The sequence below is a fragment of the Coregonus clupeaformis genome, chromosome 3, assembly GCF_020615455.1.
Source record: "Coregonus clupeaformis isolate EN_2021a chromosome 3, ASM2061545v1, whole genome shotgun sequence".
Classification (NCBI taxonomy): Eukaryota; Metazoa; Chordata; class Actinopteri; order Salmoniformes; family Salmonidae; genus Coregonus; species Coregonus clupeaformis.
In genome coordinates, this window is record NC_059194.1 from 25,363,779 (window position 1) to 25,386,630 (window position 22,852).

Below are 22,852 nucleotides of genomic sequence, written 5' to 3' on the forward strand. Positions count from 1 at the left end.
GGTCTGCCAAACGCATCACCGGGGGCACACTGCCTGCCCTCCAGGACACATACAGCACCCGATGTCACAGGGAGGCCTGTTCACCCCGCTATCATCCAGAACGCGAGGTCAGTACAGGTGCATAAAAGCTGGGACCGAGAGACTGAAAAACAGCTTCTATCTCAAGGCCATCAGACTGTTAAATAGCCATCACTAGCCGGTTACTCAACCCTGCACCTTAGAGGCTGCTGCCCTATGTACATAGACATGGAATCACTGGTCACTTTAATAATGGAACACTAGTCACTTTAAAAGTGTTTACATACTGCTTTACTCATTTAATATGTATATACTGTATTCTACTGTATTTTAGTCAATGCCACTCCAACATTGCTAGTCCTAATATTTATATATTTCTTAATTCCATTCTTTTACTTTTCGATTTGTGTGTATTGTTGTGAATTGTTAGATACTACTGCACTGTTGGAGATAGGAACACAAACATTTCGCTACACCCGCAATAACATCTGCTAAATATGTGTATGTGACCAATACAATTTGATTTGATTTAAACAACCAAACTGTCTATGAGGATTCCCGGGAACACTTGCTGGAGGAAACTCACCATATATGGGCACTTACGTCATTCGCACGTGGCCAGTTACACGCCGAAAAACAGACAACACCATTTCCAGTAAATTGGGAGGGGCGTAGAAAAACTATAGTATCGGTTTGGGCGTTTATAATTCCACGATCACTCTATACTTTTCAGTCCAACTGGAATGATCAATGTAAGTAAGGAGTAATTTAAATTAATTTGAGAGAATTTAGTCATACACAAGAACAAGCTTTTCATTAGCAGTTTCCTTTTTCCCCTTTCAGGATACATCTTTTCGGATCCTACCAACTTCCAGAAATAAGGAGGGTTTGCCCTATGTTTGAATAGTGAACGTGACACTTTACCCGAACACTTCATCGCTTGCTCTTCATAAAACTCCTCTGGTGGATTACTTTGCACTCATCGGGATAGCAGTTTACAATCAAAGATGTATCGGAACATTGGGGACTTGGGCCGAGGAGACAGCTCTACGTACCCCAACATCGACTCTGGGTCCCCCCACACCGGATCGAGTGCTGTATCCCAGGGCACCAGCACCTCAACTACACAACAAGATCAGGTAGGCGGCACACATATTGGTCTACGTTGATAAACTTCAATAAGAGTAATAAATGCTTATTTTTGTTTAAAGTTTTCCACCCAATAATTATCATATTGCTTAATAATATTAATTGCAGAATGTAGTAATAATAGAGTACTAACGGAATAATAGTGACATAAGAAATGTAGTAGGCTAATAGTTGTATTATAGCCATGGTGTAAGTCTGATTACCATTGTCTGATTGTGGTCTTGTGTTGAATTGATACACATGATGGATGTATTTACCAATTTATTTTGAAATATCAGTCTGTCAAAATTGTTGCCTTTTATATCCTGATACATGCATATGTCCATATCTGGTTCAAAATAATAGTTTTGCTGTAAATCCCTCTGCTTTTCCATCATCTCCTTACACTATTCTTTCTTTCTTTCTTTCTTTCTTTCTTTCTTTCTTTCTTTCTTTCTTTCTTTCTTTCTCTTCAGAAGTTCACTGTGGCAGGAGGCAGTCAGTTTGTTCCCAGTCTCAACGACATCACTTCCAACCAAGACCTCCAGTGGTTGGTCCAGCCCTCCCTCATCGGTCCACCTGGCCCCTCGCGGCCTCCACGTCCTCCTTACCCACCTGTAGCAGGAATGAGGTCCTTCAACCCCTTACCTTCCCAACCACACCTTTACAGACCAGGGGTCATAAGGGCAGCGGCAAGTTCCGGAAGCACGACCAGACGCAGGAACGATGAACATGTAAGAAGTAAATATGTTTCGTCTTTAGCCAGTAGAGTGTAAAACTCTTATTTCAAAAGGTAGGTAGGCATTGTACCAGGATGTGGGTGGATATTTGACCAAATTGCAGATGAATCGTAAGGTCACTTATCACAACATACATTTCGAAGAGGTGGTTGTCTTTGAAGAGGTATAGTTTAGTAGGCCCTAGTGCTGAGCGATTAGTGCTTTTTGAAATCGGTTCGGTTTCAGTTAGATTATAAAAAAATAATCACTGTTTTTGATTTAGGTTTCGATAATTTTTTTAGACATTAAATGCACTATGCATTATGTGGGCTGAATGCTGTAACAACACTGAATAAAACCATTAATAAAAGTCCCATGATGGTAGTGACTGCCCATTACTGCTTATCACTTATTAACCATAATTTATTCACATGACTTTACTTTAATATACCTCTCGATCACGCATTCTCTCTTCTCTCAGTCTCAGCTCTGCTCAGACCAGACAAGTTTAAGCAGGAGCACAATGGATTATGGTCATTGTAGTTAATTACAACATTTTCTGAGCTAAATTTTAGAACATTTGCCTTTTGGAAAATACAACTCCCTACTACATCGCACAGTTCAGGCTTCATCTGATTTAACTATACAGAAACCGCACATCCAGCTCACAGAAAAAATTTGTACGAAATGGAATTAAAATAATTGAACCGACTTCAGTCAATTAGTTGTTTAAAAAATGCAACATTTCGGTTAATCGCTCAGCACTAATAGGCTCTTTTCCGTGTAGTTGTTGTCTTACTAATAGTGCTACACTGTATACAGATACTGTGCTCCGTTGGGACTGAGAGGGGCATGGAAAATGGCAACTAGAGACTTCACAGAGGTGTAGAGACAGATGGTTGAGTCAGTGTGTCAGTAGTGTGTAATATCCTGTAGTGTCTGTGACTGACTTATACTTCTGACATGGCAGTGAGACATTACCACACCCGTCTTGTCTGATAGGATGAAAACAAAATTACAGAAACAAATATTCCTGAGAGCTCTCTTTTGAATGGGATAGATTTGTTGTGAACATTTTGAAATTCCAGATGATGCAGAGGTTGACCACATCTGTTTTGGTTGACACCTAGGCCTATGTACTTTGGAACAGTTATGTACACTGACCTGCTTAATCATTGTTTGAGATACGCCACTAATTTGATGTTAGTGTGACTTAATAGGCTAAGTGCTAGAAAATATGAGAGCTTTTATCAACCTGTTTGACTTTGAGCCAAGATGGCAACACATCAAGTAATTATCAAATTGCTTAACTACTACTAGTAGTACGTTTTGTTATCCTTGAGGGTAGATGCTTTTTATACCTGTTGGCTCTCAGTTACACTTCCAGAATGTGTGGTTGAGTGAACTTGATGGGACAGGAAATGGGCTATCATGTGACTCACCGGGGCAAGTCATATGACTCAAACCTGAGTCACAACGGGGGTCTGAGTGACTCATCATAATACAGGGGTGGGAAAAATTTGATGAACAGAAACAAAGAACTGGACAAAATGTTAAATGAAATTGGAGGAAGTGTGTGACAAAAGGCTCAGACATTACGAAATGCCGTTGTGAAAGTTTGAATGTAGTGACTCAATTTATACACAAGGTGGTAGTATTTCACCACTCTAAACATATTTTCGTCGTCTGCTATTTAGTGCAGTCCCCTTCAATTGAGTTGAGCTAGACGTCTTTCAAGTTGTAGTACATTTTTGTGAAACTTATTGGTACTTTTTTCATAGTCATCAAATGTCTTTCTTTCACTTTAGTTGTCCCCAGAGGAGTTGACAAGACGCAGAATAAGGAGGGAGCGGAACAAACAGGCAGCTGCCAAGTGTCGTAACCGCCGACGTGAGCTGACAGACACTCTGCAAAGCGTAAGTTGAATTTAATTTGAAGAGGCTTATTAACATATATTTTTTACGTTTGTAAATCATATCACCTGTTTATCAGACACATAAGATGTTTTAACTACTGGGTTTTTGTGCCAATTGAAAAAATAAATAGATTGACAATACAACCCTAACCTTTTCTCTTTCCTTTTACCTCTTTTAGGAGACAGACGAGTTGGAAGTTAAAAAGTCCCGTCTGCAGAAGGAGATTGCTCAACTACAGAAGGAGAAAGAAAAGCTAGAGTTTGTCATAGAGGCCCACAGCCCTATTTGCAAGATCCAGGACTCTGATTCTGACCCGAGCTCAGAGATTCCCTCATTAGGAATCAAAATCGAGCCTGAGGACCTACCAGGGTCCTCAGCAAAGAGCCAATCAAAGACTGAGAAGCCCAAACCCAAAATTATTATCCCTGCTCGTCCTGTGACCTCGTCTGCCGGCCCCATGGAATCTGAGTCCCTTCACACCCCAATTCTTATTTCTACTCCATCTCTTACTCCATTTACAGCTAGTCTGGTCTTCAATTATCCCTCTGGCTCTCTAGACTCCAGTTCCACTATTTCATCCCAGGCTCTACCGCCTATGTCATCTTCCTCTCAACATGATGTGGCCCAGCAGTCTCGAAACCCCCAGCCCTGTAGTATTGCCCATCGCCGTAGCAGCAGCAGTGGGGACCAATCAGATCACTCCCTAAACTCGCCTACCATCCTCACACTGTGATTTAACGGGCTTCCATGTTAGGAAAGACTGAGTGACAACACTGACGGTTATGAAGATGACGACAATGATGATGACGATTATGACAACGACATGGGGTGACACACAAAAGCTAACACACTGACACTCACAAGAAGCATTATGGTGATGCGAATGACTCATATTTAAAGGTTTGTATTGTTACACCATTGTTTGTTTTCCCTGATGCATATAACTTCTAACAATCTATATGTGTTATGATCAAAACCCAAGAGGTAGAATTGTGCAAATGTGCAAACAAAAATGCATTAACTTTGTGCACTTTGGCAATAATGGGGATATTTCTGCATTTGAAATGTAGGGACCACATCAATTTACTGAATGAACACTGGACTTTAATACCTGTAACAACATAGTAGTACATGGTAATAAACACGTTGGTTTTGTTTTAGGATAATCATACGCGCATGCCAAGTTATGTAAACTTTCTCATGTATGCTAGCTATCTTTATATAAAAAATGTATACAGCTAGTTCTCATATTGTATCTTTAGTACAATAGAATGTATTTAATTTATGCAAAACCGCATTATTCTGGGAACATTTTCAAGACAACTAAGGCAGGACCATGGGAGTAAATATAGAATATATAGACATGTATTTATTGTTGAGAGTGTAGTATATTTTTGATAATGTGTCTCTTTTGACTGTGGGTTTAGTGGGCAGTGCCTTCATTTTGATGCGATCTTACAAAGCTGTACAATAAAGAGACGATAAAGACAAAGTTACAGATGTTGATTTGGTGATGTTCAAGTATGTTTGATGACAATGTGATATTTGCATCAGTATGTTAAAAAGTCAAGCAAATTCTATGCTTTAAAATAGTACGAAAGCGTTAAAGAATACTCCTTAGTGTTAAGCCCATTAGTTAGTTGTTGCATTTTGAATAGGTCCTGTTTCCTTTTTGATGTTGCTGCCTAGCAACCTTACGGAAGGGAGTAATGGATGCTGGGGAGGAAAGGGAGGGAGAAACTGGCCATTCCTCTCTGGTTGTCCTTGTAAAAAGCAAAGAACTGTATCACTGACACATACAAACAGATGAAAAGAACACAAATTAACATTTCAGATGTACCTAGTATAAAAGTAATGAGAGAGAAGAAAATGAGGTCACAATGGGACGTGGGTTTGATTGAATGGGAAAGCATGTTTACAGTAAGAGGGAGTCCGGGAAAGTAAAGGAGTAGATCATAATGAGAGTCTGGTAAATGGAGATCTATTAACCATGACCCTGATTCCTGAACACAGAGTTCTCTTGTTACTGTACTTTCCGCAAATGAAGTGAGTCACTCACTCACACGAGGCCCAGAGAGCATATGATAGCAATGGGGGTTAGAAAATAGAGAGAGTGCCTATGTGTGTTCCTCTGTCAAAGGAGCTCTCTGTGTATCACTAAGTTGATGAAAGTGTTACTGTCCACTCCAGATCTCCTTGCTGTGCAAACAGGTCCAACAATAAAACTGATGAATATCCACAATGTCAGGCTGTATGACATGGACAGGAACATCAATCAACTGCAGTCTGGGACAAACAGGTCGAGAGATCAATCAATCACTCATGTTACACCATGTAAAATGAACGTGTTCCTGCACACACAAAGAAAGGTCACAACACGATTGAGTGTCTCAGCCAGTGTATTTAAATCTCTTCAATGCACTACGAGCAGCCCACCAATCACAGCCAACAACAAAGCAAATCTTATCTAATCCAGGAGCATGTTCTATATGCATAAAACAAAAATGTGTATTTGCTAATTAAGTAATATTGATAGGTCAAGTTGATGAAGACAATGAGAGAGTATCTCGACAGAATTACCACAAAACATGAGTTATATTGGGATCCTGACTATTGGCAACTTATACAGAAAATGTGAAGCAGTTGTAATAATTATAATAATCATAACAATAATAATGCAATAAAGAACAGAAAAGTGTCTTGCCTAGTTGCCAGCATCTATAAATCCATCATCCTGTAAACTCCAGTCTAGAGCTTCCATTTTGATACAAAAGTGGTTGGTTGAGAACAGCCTGGGGCAGTTCAGTTTTGAGTGAGTTCAGTTCATAGGTGCAGGTGTAAGAAACAAACCAGCAGTGCCAAGTTTAGTGTATTGTACAGCCTAAATTACTGTAGCACACTAACTATGTATCTCGTGCAATTTCAGTGTAAAACTGAAGGGCAGCCAAGACAGCGCTGATAACACACAATTTCATTGTTAGTTTGTGATTTCATACACACAGCACTCCAATCCTGACCTGAGGGACAGAATGCAGCATCTACATTATTTCAATGTTATTTAAAGGTCTCTCACAAAACACTCATCCTTCAAATTATTCAATGGTTTTGGATATCATGTACTAGTATGGCTCAAATCTGTATTGAGATATGAATCTACAGGGATCCATGGTAGCTTTGTCCAGTGCAATGCGGTACAAAATAGTCCACTCCCAGTACAGTCCAGTGCATGAGATAACATCCTAACTCAACCTCCTTCCAACAACACCTTCTACTGTTAACCATATACAGTCTCAATCACTGAAAAGAGGATAACCTCCAAAAAGATTGGTTGAATAAAATAAAAATGGACAAATTATCATTCCAAAAAAGCTTGATGTTTAGTGTCTAATGTCTCTGTAGGCTTGTCATCTTTCCAGGAAAAAAACGTATTTTTCAAGTTTTCGTTTGGACAGCAGCAGGTGCTGAAGCCACACCTGACTGGCTGCCATTCTGGAGATGTTGCTGTATTTTGTTTAATATGCTTTCTTCTTAAAACTATTCCAACAAAGTTTGTGTTCTAGCAATGAATGCTGTAAACAATTATATTCCTACTATGTCAACATATTTCCTCCACCCATATTTCTCTGTATCGTGCTCTTTCACTAATCAGTGAAAGTATCCAGCTGTGTTCCATCTTCAGTCATCAGGTGAGCACACCAGGTGGAGCTGGTCCGGACTACCAACGCTCCCAGTGCTTGAACTTCCATCTCCCAGGTATCGGGACACCATGCACGGCAGGTTGAGCTCAGTGGATCCACCGGGACTGGAGTCACTCCTGCTGACACACTCCTCCTCCAGGACTAGACAGAGTTCTTTCAGGTCCAGATTCTCCTTCACTAATCCGTCCTGCATGCGCTCTAGGTCGGACAGCTTTTTCAAGTAGCCGCCCAGATCCTCACGCATCACTTTGGCTGCGTGGTGACCGAACAGCTGCCATTCCCGTGCCAGCTTCTTCACCTTTAGTCGGTCATCATCAAGAAAACAGCACAAGTCACGTAGTTCTGTGTTTTCTTCCTGGAGACGCTGGTTGATGGTTTTCAGCTCCCTGATCTCAAGCAGGTGGCCTTGTAATTGTTTGTTGACTTCTTTTATTAGCCGTCCACGCTGGATAAGAGCAGAGATCTTTTCAGACTCCTCTTTACGCAGTCGCCTCACCAGCTCTTCTTTAGAGCAGGCGAGTAAATCCTCGTCAGACATCTTTGACAACTCTCTGTTGTAAATCTCACTGTCACTCCCCATATTGTTTTAGCTGATGGTAATTCAATAACCTGAGAAAAAATTGCCTTTTCTGATTACAGGCAGTTGAGGGTACAAATAACTGTAGCCTTTAATTCCTGGGATGCTCTACAATGGGGCATGTATAGCAAGCTTTTTAGTCTGCCCTGAATTGTGACTATCAACTGTCTCTATCCCACCATTGAAGCAAATGTAGGCCAACAGCAATTCTTGGCTTTGCTTATGGATAATGGGAACAGTGCACATGCTTCACATGATCACATTGACGTTTTTCTTTGAGCTATAAAATTACCTGAACAAGGTCGCTCTTGCTATAATAAAACCAAACAACAATGGCAATATTTGTTTGATCAAATGTCAATCCATCACTCTCAAATCTCACATGATAATCTGCGATTAGAGGCCTTTATGAAAGGAGTGTGCGTTACTGTCCCGTTTTCCCTTTCTTTTCCTTTGTTACTGTCGGCAGGGTGAGGTTTTCGTGCTTTTCCAATCCGTTATTTCGTTTTTATTGTATAGCTGGCTCGTAATCCTACATCGGAAAACCTTGGACAAAGATATGTCAATGTTCTTTCACTGAGATCTTCATGTCTTCTTATCAGAAATGAGGTGCTGAAGAGCATCTGCGTTCGTTCTGTCGGAGCAAATGTTGTATTCCCTCTGTTTGGAGGATTTGTTCATGGCATAACATTCATTCCTTTTGATTATGAACCCATGAGAGGCAGTCATTTGAAATTCACCGAAGAAAAACAAACAAACCATAAGGCTTTGAAGTCACTCAAAGAAATATGAATCCCGATTCCTGCTCATCCTATTGCGTGGTGTGTGGAGGATAACAATGTCCGCCTTCTTCACTGTCACTTATCAAGCGGATGTCTCCTCTCTCACACTCTGTTTTTCTCTCCACTCAGTGAATTTCAGAAAATGATGCACATTTGAAAATAATGGGATTTTCCTTTTTGCTCTCCCCTCGCATAAAAAGTAATAGAAGTGTCAAGCAATCATCCATAGGCGAGGCTTTTCAAACACAACATGGATAAACACAATAAAAATGTACGAAATCGATACAGACCACTTCTGTGGAAGAGATTGAAGGTCAAAATATACAGTAAAACAGTTTCTTGCTGACTATTATCCAACAATATGTCTTTATGAGCGTTCAAATCTAGTTGTCTGATGGTGGTTGTGAAGGAGGCGGCCGTAGGAATGCCTCCTCTTCTGAAGCCCTCTCCCCCTCTCCCTTTCCGTTTGGTCTTCCTTTACTGTAAAAGAATAGCTTACGTATTGTATCCAGTGGAAAGAAATGACATCACACATGCAATTTGAATGCATGTGTTTATAGGCATACTAATTTTCTTTAGTCTGTAGCCTATCACATTTGTGTTCAAATCTATGAATATACCAAATCTATAAAATACACACAACAAATAGGCTATATATCATTGTATCTTTGTAGTCTATCGTTTTTTTAATATACATTTTAAAATATTTAAAGACTTCCCCCGACTCTGCACCCCTCACACACACACACACACACACACACACACACACACACACACACACAGCAGAATATGATGCAAAAGCATCAGCATCACACTTTGACGCATAACAAGAAGTGTATCACAGTTACAGTGTGCACAATTTCATATACACAGACAGAAAGTGTGAGAACAGGCTTTTCTATGGTTTAAACTGAGGCATTCGGCCACATCCTTCCGCCCTCCACTTCCTACTCTATTGTTTCAGTGAGGCCATAACAATATAGGGTGTTAGCCAGGACTGGGGAGCGCTTGGGATGGAATCAGGGCACTGTGAGGTTAGCTAATAGAAGGGCTGGAACTGGGAGAGTGAGGGGGTTGGCTGGTTTGCAGTGAGAGGTGTAAAACAAAAAGACAGTTGACTATGTCGTTTTTCTCTTTTGTAATTTTGAAAGGACCCAGATAGAAACAGCAAAAGGAGGATGGGAGGGGTGAGGAGAGGGATTTGGTGGGATTTATTCCGATTAATCTCTGTGGGGAAAGAGCGCATGCCCACACACACACACACACCACAATTCCTCATAATAGCTCTCTACTCTTTACCATTTTATTTGTGTTTATTATGGGAAAATAACTAATTCTGATTTTCCTTATTTTATTTTTTATTTTATTTTTTTAATTTGATTGAGTAATGGGCGTTCCTAACCAATTGGAAAGTGGAAATTTACCACCATCGAGTTAGATAGAGGACTCTAAATGGATAAAATCCGTTTTAGCATGGACATTGCCATTGAGGGCTACCACCATTTTAAAGTAGTCAACTGGGTGGGCCGTCCTGTGGGTGAAGGAAGGATTAAATGAGTCCATCTGGGTCATCAGGAGGAATCAGCCAATTAATTATGCTTGTGAGCAAACATTCCATAACTGCAGCTGGCCGTAAATCACCAACCGTGGCTTTATACCCATTAAAACAACACACTCTAGCTGGCAGTATGCACCCTTTCAGTTTGTCTGCCAACTCATAAAAGTAGTAGAAAAAGAAAATGTACTACTTCAAAATGGAGATGGTCTCAATGGCGCTGCCTGTGCACTCACATACATCATAATGGGACATATATAAAGTCTATACTTTTAATGGTAGGTTTATTTGAACAGTGAGAGACAGAATAACAACAACAAAAATCCAGAGAAACGCATGTCAAAAATGTTATAAATTGATTTGCATTTTAATGAGGGAGATAAGTATTTGACCCACTGCCATAATGTCCATCGTTATATTTGGAGGAAAAATGGGGAGCTTGCAAGCCGAAGAACACCATCCCAACCGTGAAGCACGGGGGTGGTAGCATCATGCTGTGGGTGTGCTTTGCTGCAGAAGGGACTGGTGCACTTCACAAAATAGATACAGTGAGGGAAAAAAGTATTTGATCCCCTGCTGATTTTGTACGTTTGCCCACTGACAAAGACATGATCAGTCTATAAGTTTAATGGTAGGTTTATTTGAACAGTGAGAGACAGAATAACAACAACAAAATCCTGAAAAACGCATGTCAAAAATGTTATAAATTGATTTGCATTTTAATGAGGGAAATAAGTATTTGACCCCTCTGCAAAACATGACTTAGTACTTGGTGGCAAAACCCTTGTTGGCAATCACAGAGGTCAGACATTTCTTGTAGTTGGCCACCAGGTTTGCACACATCTCAGGAGGGATTTTGTCCCACTCCTCTTTGCAGATCTTCTCCAAGTCATTAAGGTTTCGAGGCTGACGTTTGGCAACTCGAACCTTCAGCTCCCTCCACAGATTTTCTATGGGATTAAGGTCTGGAGACTGGCTAGGCCACTCCAGGACTTTAATGTGCCTCTTCTTGAGCCACTCCTTTGTTGCCTTGGCCGTGCATTTTGGGTCATTGTCATGCTGGAATACCCATCCACGACCCATTTTCAATGCCCTGGCTGAGGGAAGTAGGTTCTCACCCAAGATTTGATGGTACATGGTCCCGTCCATCATCCCTTTGATGCGGTGAAGTTGTCCTGTCCCCTTAGCAGAAAAACACCCCCAAAGCATAATGTTTCCACCTCCATGTTTGACGGTGGGGATGGTGTTCTTGGGGTCATAGGCAGCATTCCTCCTCCTCCAAACACGGCGAGTTGAGTTGATGCCAAAGAGCTTGATGTTGGTCTCATCTGACCACAACACTTTCACCCAGTTCTCTGAATCCTTCAGATGTTTAGTGGCAAACTTCAGACGGGCCTGTATATGTGCTTTCTTGAGCAGGGGGACCTTGCGGGCGCTGCAGGATTTCAGTCCTTCACGGCGTAGTGTGTTACCAATTGTTTTCTTGGTGACTATGGTCCCAGCTGCCTTGAGATCATTGGCAAGATCCTCCCGTGTAGTTCTGGGCTGATTCCTCAACGTTCTCATGATCATTGCAACTCCACGAGGTGAGATCTTGCATGGAGCCCCAGGCCGAGGGAGATTGACAGTTATTTTGTGTTTCTTCCATTTGCGAATAATCGCACCAACTGTTGTCACCTTCTCACCAATCTGCTTGGTGATGGTCTTGTAGCCCATTCCAGCCTTGTGTAGGTTTACAATCTTGTCCCTGACATCCTTGGAGAGCTCTTTGGTCTTGGCCATGGTGGAGAGTTTGGAATCTGACTGATTGATTGCTTCTGTTGACAGATGTATTTTATACAGATAACAAGCTGAGGTTAGGAGCACTCCCTTTAAGAGTGTGCTCCTAATCTCAGCTCGTTACCTGTATAAAAGACACCTGGGAGCCAGAAATCTTTCTGATTGAGAGGGGGTCAAATACTTATTTCCCTCATTAAAATGCAAATCAATTTATAACATTTTTGACATGTGTTTTTCTGGATTTTGTTGTTGTTATTCTGTCTCTCACTGTTAAAATAAACCTAACATTAAAATTATAGACTGATCATTTCTTTGTTAGTGGGCAAACATACTAAATCAGCAGGGGATCAAATACTTTTTTCCCTCACTGTAGCATCATGAGGAAGGACAATTATGTGGATATACTGAAGTAACATCTCAAGACATCAGTCAGGAAGTTAAAGCTTGGTCGCAAATGTTCTTCCAAATGGACAATGACCCCAAGCATACTTCCAAAGTTGTGACAAAATGGCTTAAGGACAACAAAGTCAAGGTATTGGAGTGGCCATCACAAAGCCCTGACCTCAATCCTATAGAAAATGTGTGGGCAGAACTGAAAAAGCGGGTGCGAGCAAGGAGGCCTACAAACCTGACTCAGTTACACCAGCTCTGTCAGGAGGAATGGGCCAAAATTCACCCAACTTATTGTGGGAAGCTTGTGGAAGGCTACCCGAAACGTTTGACCCAAGTTAAACAATTTAAAGGCAATGCTACCAAATACTAATTGAGTGTATGTAAACTTCTGATCGACTGGGAATGTGATGAAAGAAATAAAAGCTGAAATAAATAATTCTCTCTACTATTATTCTGATATTTCACATTCTTAAAATAAAATGGTGATCCTGACTGTGTGATGAGGTGTGAATGAAGGAGTCAGGCGCAGGAGGTAAAACACTCCACTCGCTCTCACAATGAAGCAATCGCTCACAAAGACAAGGGCAACAGAGGGAACACTTATACACATACTAATTAGGGGAATGAGCACCAGGTGTGTGTGATTGACAAGACAAGACATGACAAGTGGAGTGATGAGAATGGGATCGGCAGTAGCCAGTAAGCCGGTGACGACGAACGTCAAAACCTGCCCGAACAAGGAGGAGAGGCAGCCTCGGCGGAAGTCGTGACAGACTGACCTAAGAAAGGGAATTTTTACTAGGATTAAATGTCAGGAATTGTGAAAAACAGAGTTTAAATGTATTTGGCTAAGGTGTATGTAAACTTCCGACTTCAACTGTACGAAGAACTTAGGTAGCTACACCAAAGACACAGCTCAAAGTGAAAGGCAAAATGTAAGCCTAACTGAAATTCCTTACCGTCATCACTGCCGACCAAGACCACACATGGAAAGTTTGAAAACACAGCAGCCAAAATCTAATAAAATGTTATTTGTCACAAGTGCCGAATACAACAGGTGTAGACCTTACTGTGAAATGCTAACTTACAAGCACTTAACCAACAATAAATAAGAGTTAAGAATACGTAAAAACGTATGCGCACATGACTGTAAGTCGCTTTGGATAAAAGCGTCTGCTAAATGGCATATTATTATTATTATTATTAAGAAAATATTTACTAAATAAACTAAAGTAAAAAAAAAGGAATCCAATAAAATAACAACAACGAGGCTATATATACAGGGGGTACCGGTACCTAGTCAATGCAGGGAGGTACAGGTTAGTCGAGGTAATTGAGGTAATATGTACATGTAAGTAGGGGTAAAGTGACTATGCATAGATAATAAACAGAGAGTAGCAGCAGCGTAAAAAAAGGGGGTGTCAATGCAAATAGTCCGGGTAGCCATTTGATTAGCAGTTCAGCAGTCTTATGGCTTGGGGGTAGAAGCTGTTAAGGAGCCTTTTGGACCTAGACTTGGCGCTCCGGTACCGCTTTCTGTGCGGTAGCAGAGAGAACAGTCTATGACTAGGGTGTTCCTCTGACATCGCCTGGTATAAGGGTCCTGGATGGCAGGACGCTTGGCCCCAGTGATATACTGGGCCGCATGCAATACCCTCTGTAGCGCCTTGCGGTCGGATGCCGAGCAGTTGCCATACCAGGCGGTGATGCAACCAGTCAGGATGCTCTCGATGGTGCAGCTGTATAACTTTTTGAGGATCTGAGGACCCATACCAAATATTTTCATTCTCCTGAGGGGGAATAGGTATTGTCGTGCCCTCTTCACGACTGTCTTGGTGTGTTTGGAGCATGATAGTTTGTTGGTGATGTGGACACCAAGGAACTTGAAACTCTTGACCTGCTCCATATACAGCCCGTCGATGCAGCCCGTCGATGAAAATGGGGGCGTGCTCGGCCCTCCTTTTCCTGTAGTCCACGATCATTGATGACGTTGGGAGAGCTTTGTATGCGTCTCTGTGTGTGGAGTAAAGGTGGTCTTGTGTTTTTTTTCCTCTGGTTGCACATGTGACATGCTGGTAGAAATGAGGTAAAACTCTGGATGAGCATTTTCTTGTTTGCTTATGGCCTTATACAGCTCCTTGAGTGCAGTCTTAGTGCCAGCATCGGTTTGGGGTGGTAAATAGACAGCTACAAAATATATACAGTGAGGGAAAAAAGTATTTGATGCCCTGCTGATTTTGTACGTTTGCCCACTGACAAAGAAATGATCAGTCTATAATTTTAATGGCATGTTTCTTTGAACAGTGAGAGACAGAATAACAACAAACAAATCCAGAAAAAAGCATGTCAAAAATGTTATAAATTGATTTGCATTTTAATGAGGGAAATAAGTATTTGACCCCCTCTCAATCAGAAAGATTTCTGGCTCCCAGGTGTCTTTTATACAGGTAACGAGCTGACATTAGGAGCACACTCTTAAAGGGAGTGCTCCTAATGGGTTACAAGACCATCGCCAAGCAGCTTGTTGAAAAGGTGACAACAGTTGGTGCGATTATTCGCAAATGGAAGAAACACAAAAGAACTGTCAATCTCCCTCGGCCTGGGGCTCCATGCAAGATCTCACCTCGTGGAGTTGCAATGATCATGAGAATGGTGAGGAATCAGCCCAGAACTACACGGGAGGATCTTGTCAATGATATCAAGGCAGCTGGGACCATAGTCACCAAGAAAACAATTGGTAACACACTACGCCATGAAGGACTGAAATCCTGCAGCGCCCGCAAGGTCCCCCTGCTCAAGAAAGCACATATACAGGCCCGTCTGAAGTTTGCCAATGAACATCTGAATGATTCAGAGGAGAACTGGGTGAAAGTGTTGTGGTCAGATGAGACCAAAATCGAGCTCTTTGGCATCAACTCAACTCGCCGTGTTTGGAGGAGGAGGAATGCTGCCTATGACCCCAAGAACACCATCCCCACCGTCAAACATGGAGGTGGAAACATTATGCTTTGGGGGTGTTTTTCTGCTAAGGGGACAGGACAAATTTACCGCATCAAAGGGATGATGGACGACGCCATGTACCGTGAAATCTTGGGTGAGAACCTTCTTCCCTCAGCCAGGGCATTGAAAATGGGTCGTGGATGGGTATTCCAGCATGACAATGACCCAAAACACACGGCCAAGGCAACAAAGGAGTGGCTCAAGAAGAAGCACATTAAGGTCCTGGAGTGGCCTAGCCAGTCTCCAAACCTTAATCCCATAGAAAATCTGTGGAGGGAGCTGAAGGTTCGATTTGCCAAACGTCAGGCTTGAAACATTAATGACTTGGAGAAGATCTGCAAAGAGGAGTGGGACAAAATCCCTCCTGAGATGTGTGCAAACCTGGTGGCCAACTACAAGAAACGTCTGACTTCTGTGATTGCCAACAAGGGTTTTGCCACCAAGTACTAAGTCATGTTTTGCTGAGGGGTCAAATACTTATTTCCCTCATTAAAACGCAAATCAATTTATAACATTTTTGACATGCGTTTTTCTGGATTATTTTATTGTTATTCTGTCTCTCACTGTTCAAATAAACCTACCATTAAAATGATAGACTGATCATTTCTTTGTCAGTGGGCAAACGTACAAAATCAGCAGGGGATCAAATACTTTTTTCCCTCACTGTAGATGAAAACTCTTGGTAAAGAGTGTGGTCTACAGTTTATCATGAGATACTCTATCTCAGGTGAGCAAAACCTTGTGACTTCTTTAATATTAGATTGACAAATAGACACACCACCCCTGTTCTGTCTTGCCGATGCAAGGAAAACTCAGCCAACTGTATATTATCCATGTCGTAGTTCAGCGACGACTCGGTGAAACATAAGATATTACCGTTTTTAATGTCCCGTTGGTAGGATAGTTTCGAATGGAGCTCATCCAGTTTATTCTCCAATGATTGCAAGTTGGCCAATAGGATGGATGGTAGAGGCGGGTTACCCACTCGCCAAATAATTCTCACAAGGCACCCGGATCTGCGTCCCCTGTATCGGCGTCTCTTCTTCATGTGAATGACGGAGATTTGGGCCTGGTATGGTATCAGCAGTAAATCCTTTGCATCCGACTCGTTAAAGAAAAAATCTTTGTTCGGTTCGAGGTGAGTAATCGCTGCTCTGATATCCAGAAGCTCTTTCCAAGATGTGGGAAGTGTGCAGGAGGGCATGAGATAGAAGATTGTGTAGTTTCGGTGGATAAAGTTGTGTGTGTCAACTGTAGGGTGCCCATGTTGCTGGGGATCGGAAGTGTCCGGTGCGAGAGAGGCAGGTTGAGGTGGCTAGAGTAGTGCAGAAGATGTCATATGCTGAGGCAGAGAAGAAAGTAGAGGAGGATGGGTCAAGGGTGAGGGATTCTGAGAGGATTCCTGTGAATAGTAGATCTGTGCCAGCACAGAGGGATAGGCCAATGAGTGATATACAGTATGCTTCAGTAAGGTTGGCTTCTTAGCGTTCATAGCAATGGTTGTCAATTGTACCGCAGAAATGGAACATAAATCACAGAAAATAGATGTCGTGGTGGCAGCTGCAGAGAAGTATTTGGGTATACCAGATTTGACTTCAGAAGAGTTACAGGGTGTGTTGAGTGGTGGTGTCCCGTTCTCCCAAGCCGTTGGCATGGTGCAGGAGCAGGTAAGGTCAAGGTAGTGAAAACAGTGTAGGGTTAGTTGGTAGGGTAATTAAACATATATTTGTATTTTATTTTAGTTTCCCATTTTCCCATTTTGTATCACAAAGAGTAAATGATGCAATGTTCCCTCTAAGCTGTGCATGTGCATTCAGGACTGCCGGGCAGAGCTCAGAAGAACTATCAGCCCACAGAGAGAAGCATAAGATTGAACTTCACTCAACTTTCTAGAGTTTTCCCTGTTAGTTAGATAACACTATCAATGTTTCCCTTTACTGTGGCAATTGTGATCGAGTCAACACAATATTAGCTACCTTCAATGTAACATACAGAAACAAAACAAACTATGCAAGAGATTTTGTTGTAGGCAGAACACATCGGAGTAGGATTCTATTGTGCATGACTCAGCCTGTACTCTACACAGACAGGTGCGGCATAACCAATCAGAACTGCAGTAGGCCTATATGCAAATAGACAATTGCCATATATGGATCTGTGCCATTTACTTTGATCTGGACTGTATTTACAGCTGTGGTGTTAATAATGGGCTTGTTTTGAGATCGAAGCAAGAGCTGCATGTAGCCATGTGTGCACATTTTGTTCATATCCTTTGCTAGTTAGTGAGTTATTAGCTCAGTTATAGATAATTTGTAGTCAGCAATAGGGGAGTGATTGCTTCCTACAAGAGGACAAAACGTGTACATCTTTGAAAAGCTTGTCAGGTAAATACATTTTTTTTGTCTTAAATGGGCAGTGTTGTATTTTGAGACAGGCTTGTATAAGCCAATAGGCAGAGGGTAGCATAATTTGTCTGATTCTCTGTAATAATGGTATGGGAATAATAATGCATTTTATTTTGTAAAGTGGTTTCTTGCATCAAACAACACAAAAACATGTTATGTCACTTCCTTGTCTGAAGGACAAGTGGATACACAGGTTAATGTCAAAACCTGCATGGTTTTTTTCAAAAGTCTCATGGAATGTAGGCCTACATTGAACACCACACATGTGCTACTACTGCAGGCTGAATGATAGAACAGCTATTTCCATGTTAAAATGTTATGGGATGCATTTTCTCCATAGTTTTTTTTATGGTAGGCCACTCTGGTAGGCCTACATTATGATCAAATAGCCACAATAGCCTACTTGGCCACTGTTAAAACTGTAACTTAAAGTGGGTACAGCCTCAGTGTTCACAGTAAAAGTGCGCTGGAAGTTGAACAGAATTTTCTCTCAGCAGACCTGAAATTTGCTCAGTACCGATTTTTTTTTGAGGGAACGTTGAAGGTATGTACTATAGTTCCTTTGGGGGCGGTACTGCAAATATTGGATGCCAACCGCCGTTAAACTCCACCAAAGAATAACTACAACACCCCCCCGACCCCCCTCCGACTCCATCTGCGTGACAAAACACGGAAGTGCTTTGGTCTGTTGTTGACAGGTCTTTTCTGTCCTGTGTTGGGCCTCGCTACAGCATTAGCAACGGATGGAAATGTCTCCTGCAGTAAATATATATTTTATAGGAGGTTATTATCCGTTATGTTTTTAGATAATAATTCATATTTAACCTGTTTTATCTTGGGTGATAATCACTGGTCAGCTAGCTAGCCATGTTAGCCAACGTTAATTTACAAATTCTGGACAGGCTATGGATTATTACTCCTAGTTAAAAAGCTTGTAGTATAACAATATAGAATATTGGAACCATAATTTAAAAGGGTAGCTAAGTATCTTCTTGTTTAGTCAGATAATGTATGTAGTTAATATAATAAGTGGCTAGCTACCTTGACTTAATAACTTAGTACAATATTTATGGTTAATGATATTCCACAGGTATTGTGACAAGTGAAATGAAAACTTTGAAGCTTATTAAAACAATTTTTCTTGTTTCCTTATAGATGTCAGTGGAACTCGATGTGTTTGTGGTTAACACCACCATTATGGACGAGGAAGTCTATCAGTTATGGCTGGATGGCTACACAGGTTTGGCCCACAACATTCACCAACTCACACACATATAGCTATACTATACACAGACATCCATCAAAGTTACTTAATCAAATTATCTATGACATAAACCGTGAATCCTGTTTCTTTTCTGCCCCATCCTCAGTGAATGATGCAGTGAAGGTTCGTATGGAGGGAGGGGTATTGGAGGGGTGTGAAGCCAGTGCTGAGGTTCTGCACAGTGACACCATGGATCAGTACAGAACCTTCCAGATGTGTGAGCGCCTCCTGCACAGCCCTGCCAAACTGGCCAATCAGCTGTTGTTCCAGATCCCACCTCATCGCCAGGCCATGCTCATAGAGAGGTGCTCTACCAACTCCTGATACACATCTTTATATCTTATCTTCCTCTGCCTTAAACGTCGCCTAATCTGTCAGTCTGTCTCTCTCCTCTTTCCCTGTGTAAAGGTACTATGCGTTCGACAGCGTGTTTGTGCGAGAAGTCCTTGGGAAGAAACTCTCAAAGGGGACCAAGAAGGACCTTGATGACGTCAGTGCAAAGACTGGCGTCACACTGAAGAGCTGCAGGCGGCAGGTAGCAGAATCCTAAGAGGGACTCTCCCAATAACAATCACTATATCTCAGACCTGTAACATTGGTGAGACTGTCCTGCCTGTACAGATTCTATGAGCTCAACAGAGCTCTAGACACTGCTATTTTCTGAATTATCACCGTTTTCTCCTAGTTTGATAACTTCAAGCGTGTATTCAAAGTTGTGGAGGAACTGAAGGGACCCCTGGTGGAGAACATTCGTCAGCACTTCCTTCTCTCTGACAACCTGGCCAGGTAACAGTAGAATAGAGTGGAATTTACAATTCAATGTGATATAATCTTGTCTCCATTTCTTTTTTACACTTTTTATGGTTTTATAAAACTCCCCTGTGTCTCCTCTTCTCAGGGATTACGCTGCCATCGTTTTCTTTGCCAACAATCGCTTTGAGACGGGGAAGAGGAAGCTGCACTATCTTACATTCCAGGACTTTGCCTTCTGTGCAGGGCAGCTCATCAGCAACTGGACCGTGGGAGCATTGGGTGAATCCCTGATCTATCAGATGTGCAGTGCAATCAGTCCTGATTCGTTATGAGGCCTGCATTAATTGAAGTTCTGCAAACAATTATACAATCACAGCACTGTAATATAATATGGCAATATCAAATGTCTGAAGTAGTTTGTCTTCTCAGATAACATGGTGGAAGACATGGACGTGGATCTTGAGAAGGAGTTCTTACAAGATCTAAAAGAACTGAAGATTTTAATCACTGACAAGGATCTGCTTGACCAGCACAAGAGGTATGAGAGTGTGGTTCATTTGTTATTGATTGCCTGATTTGTATGTTAATGATTGGTTTTCTTTGAGTTCCTGTCAAGAATTCACATAAAGATTTTTTCTCTTCATATTGTGTGTGTACATTGTGTGTGTTGTATTATTATGAATGATAATATTTGCTCTTGTTCCTGTTTCTCTTGTCCCCTCTGCTCCACTCAGTTTGGTGTGCACAGCTCTCCGGGGGAAGACCAAAGCGTTTAATGAGATGGAAGCCAACTTCAAGGTGAGTGACGACACATGCTTGTGTTTATCCAACATGGCTGCTATAGCAACAACAGACCACCCAGTTTCATAGGAGGTGATGTCCAGTCCAGCCTACTACAAAAATCTGTAAATCAGTCAATAGAAAGTGTGGTAACCATGGTTATATAGGGTCAAATGTGCACATAAATTGTCTAATTCAAACTGTTCACAAACAGTTTGAATTATTTCTAAACTGCAGTATCAAAAACCTTGTAATTATTTGATAATTATTTGAAACAAACTCTTCTCTCTATTTTCGTCCATAGAATCTCTCCAGAGGCCTTGTCAACATTGCTGCCAAACTAACCAACACAAAAGACGTCAGAGACTTCTTCATTGACCTGGTGGAAAAGGTACATTTATAAATCATTAGTAGTGTCGTAGTAAATCTTTCATCTCTATATTCAACACTGGCTCTGGCTTATGAGGCCAATAAGGTCTACAGACATTTGTGCTACCCATGAGACTGTGATGTCATCTCTCCCCCTCCGTTCCTCCGTTCCTCCCTCCCTCCCTGCCAGTTTATTGAGCCGTGTCGGTCAGACAAATGGACAGCAGGAGACATGAGGCTCTACCTCACTCACTACACTAACTCTGCACACATACTCGACACATTCAAGTGAGTATAATATAGTTGTTATACATATTATGCTGTCTGTCTCATCAAGGCCATCAAGGTGACATAGGCTGCAGTTGTATATTTTTCTTCATATTCACCTCCTAGTTGTCACCAGTGGGTGTCACTGCATCTCCCTCCATGTTTCTTTAAACTATAGTTACCTTGTTTCTCGCACAGCCATTCTGGAATGTAGTTAACGGTTTACACAACCCTGCACCACGACACACTCAACAAAGACATATTCATCGGACAACCATATTAAAACATAGGCCTCTCATTAAACTGAATGAACAAAGATCACTCCATATTATGAACCTTGGCCAGCTCTCATAATGAGAATTTGTTTTGAGCCTTCTCTATTCTCCTTCTCTCTTCCTCTCTCACAGACACCAGGAAGTGTGGGACAGGTACATGGGAGTGATAAAAAGCTGCATCCTCAAAATGTACCATGACTGAGATGTTTCCTTGCTCAACTATCTACCCGGAACTTTCTGTCATCTTTCTATTGGAGTCGTGTCTTCTTTCCCTCCTTTCCTCTGCAATCGTCATGTAAATCCTCCGCTCCGTCTGTCAGATGTCTTCCTCCTCTAATGCCAGTTCCCACATTTCTCCGTCCTTCATGCCGTTATGCTGTTTTTTTCCCCTCGGTCTCTTCTGACGACCTACTTTGCAATGTCATCATGTATATCACATCATTTTTATTGTAAATAAAGTCAACTCATTATATACTGACGGTGTCTCTGTGCTGATTGTATTGCAGATCTGTGTAGGAGATAGGGTGTGTGTTTGGGCATGTGTTGTGAGTTCTTGTTTATGTTACAATGTCAGATGCAAAGTACTACGATTAAAACCTAACGGCAGCTGCAGGGGTTGAGACCCATTTTGTCCAATATAACACTTAGATCTTTCACAGCTTTAACATGCCAAGAAAATGGTTAGAATCTCATACATCCCAGTATGGATGAATGAATATGGGTAATGACTATATTGGGAATACATCTGCATAGTAAATGAAGCCTAAGTGAATTAGAGTGGATTATGAAATGAGAAGACAGTAGTGAATTGTATGCAGTGTGTCTGTGTGGCCACTGGGGGTTGGGTAGCAGCAACGGGAGGGGGACGCAATTTGTCAGAGCTGGGGGAGGGTTGGGATTTCTGACAGTGATGTCTCATCTGTGATGACAGCTGTCACCCCCCACACACATAACAACCCATGATTAGGTATGTGCAATGACAATAATGACACTGCTCATTTCCATGTCAACTAGGAATTTGAAATTATAACTAACAATTTAGACACTAAGATAATAATATTGTAAAAAGGATTAACATATTTCTCTGTCTGTATACAGTAGTAGAGCTGTCCTGAAGTACACAGCTTTCATGTAATTGTCAGAAGAAATAATGTGTTGTCAAAGCAGTAGTACT

The 22,852-nt window shown here is 41.5% G+C and overlaps 3 protein-coding genes across 5 annotated transcripts; 2 read left to right on the forward strand and 1 right to left on the reverse strand.

Moving 5' to 3' along the window:
• The first annotated feature begins 762 nt into the window (after positions 1-762).
• On the forward strand, positions 763-5,277 carry LOC121542878 (fos-related antigen 2-like). Of its 2 annotated transcripts, none has more exons than XM_041852478.2 (4): positions 763-1,157; positions 1,623-1,880; positions 3,674-3,781; positions 3,960-5,277. In XM_041852478.2, exons 1-4 carry the CDS (start codon positions 1,026-1,028, stop codon positions 4,512-4,514), a joined length of 1,053 nt encoding a protein of 350 aa, XP_041708412.2. In that variant the 5' UTR covers positions 763-1,025; the 3' UTR covers positions 4,515-5,277. The 2 variants fall into 2 exon arrangements, with proteins under 2 accessions (XP_041708412.2, XP_041708420.2); XM_041852486.2 differs by having other exon boundaries at positions 1,626-1,880.
• Positions 5,278-6,162: 885 nt separating this feature from the next.
• Positions 6,163-9,307, reverse strand: LOC121542889 (coiled-coil domain-containing protein 85B-like). Its single transcript, XM_041852495.1, has one exon. It carries the CDS (start codon positions 8,057-8,059, stop codon positions 7,457-7,459), a length of 603 nt encoding a protein of 200 aa, XP_041708429.1. The 5' UTR covers positions 8,060-9,307; the 3' UTR covers positions 6,163-7,456.
• Positions 9,308-18,623: 9,316 nt separating this feature from the next.
• LOC121546512 (acidic fibroblast growth factor intracellular-binding protein B) lies at positions 18,624-22,156 on the forward strand. 2 transcript variants are annotated; one of them, XM_041857774.1, is made up of 11 exons: positions 18,624-18,731; positions 19,126-19,210; positions 19,341-19,539; positions 19,643-19,769; positions 19,920-20,020; positions 20,133-20,266; positions 20,417-20,525; positions 20,722-20,785; positions 21,072-21,158; positions 21,327-21,424; positions 21,811-22,156. In XM_041857774.1, exons 1-11 carry the CDS (start codon positions 18,714-18,716, stop codon positions 21,878-21,880), a joined length of 1,092 nt encoding a protein of 363 aa, XP_041713708.1. In that variant the 5' UTR covers positions 18,624-18,713; the 3' UTR covers positions 21,881-22,156. The 2 variants fall into 2 exon arrangements, with proteins under 2 accessions (XP_041713708.1, XP_041713711.1); XM_041857777.1 differs by having other exon boundaries at positions 18,627-18,753.
• Positions 22,157-22,852: the final 696 nt, after the last annotated feature.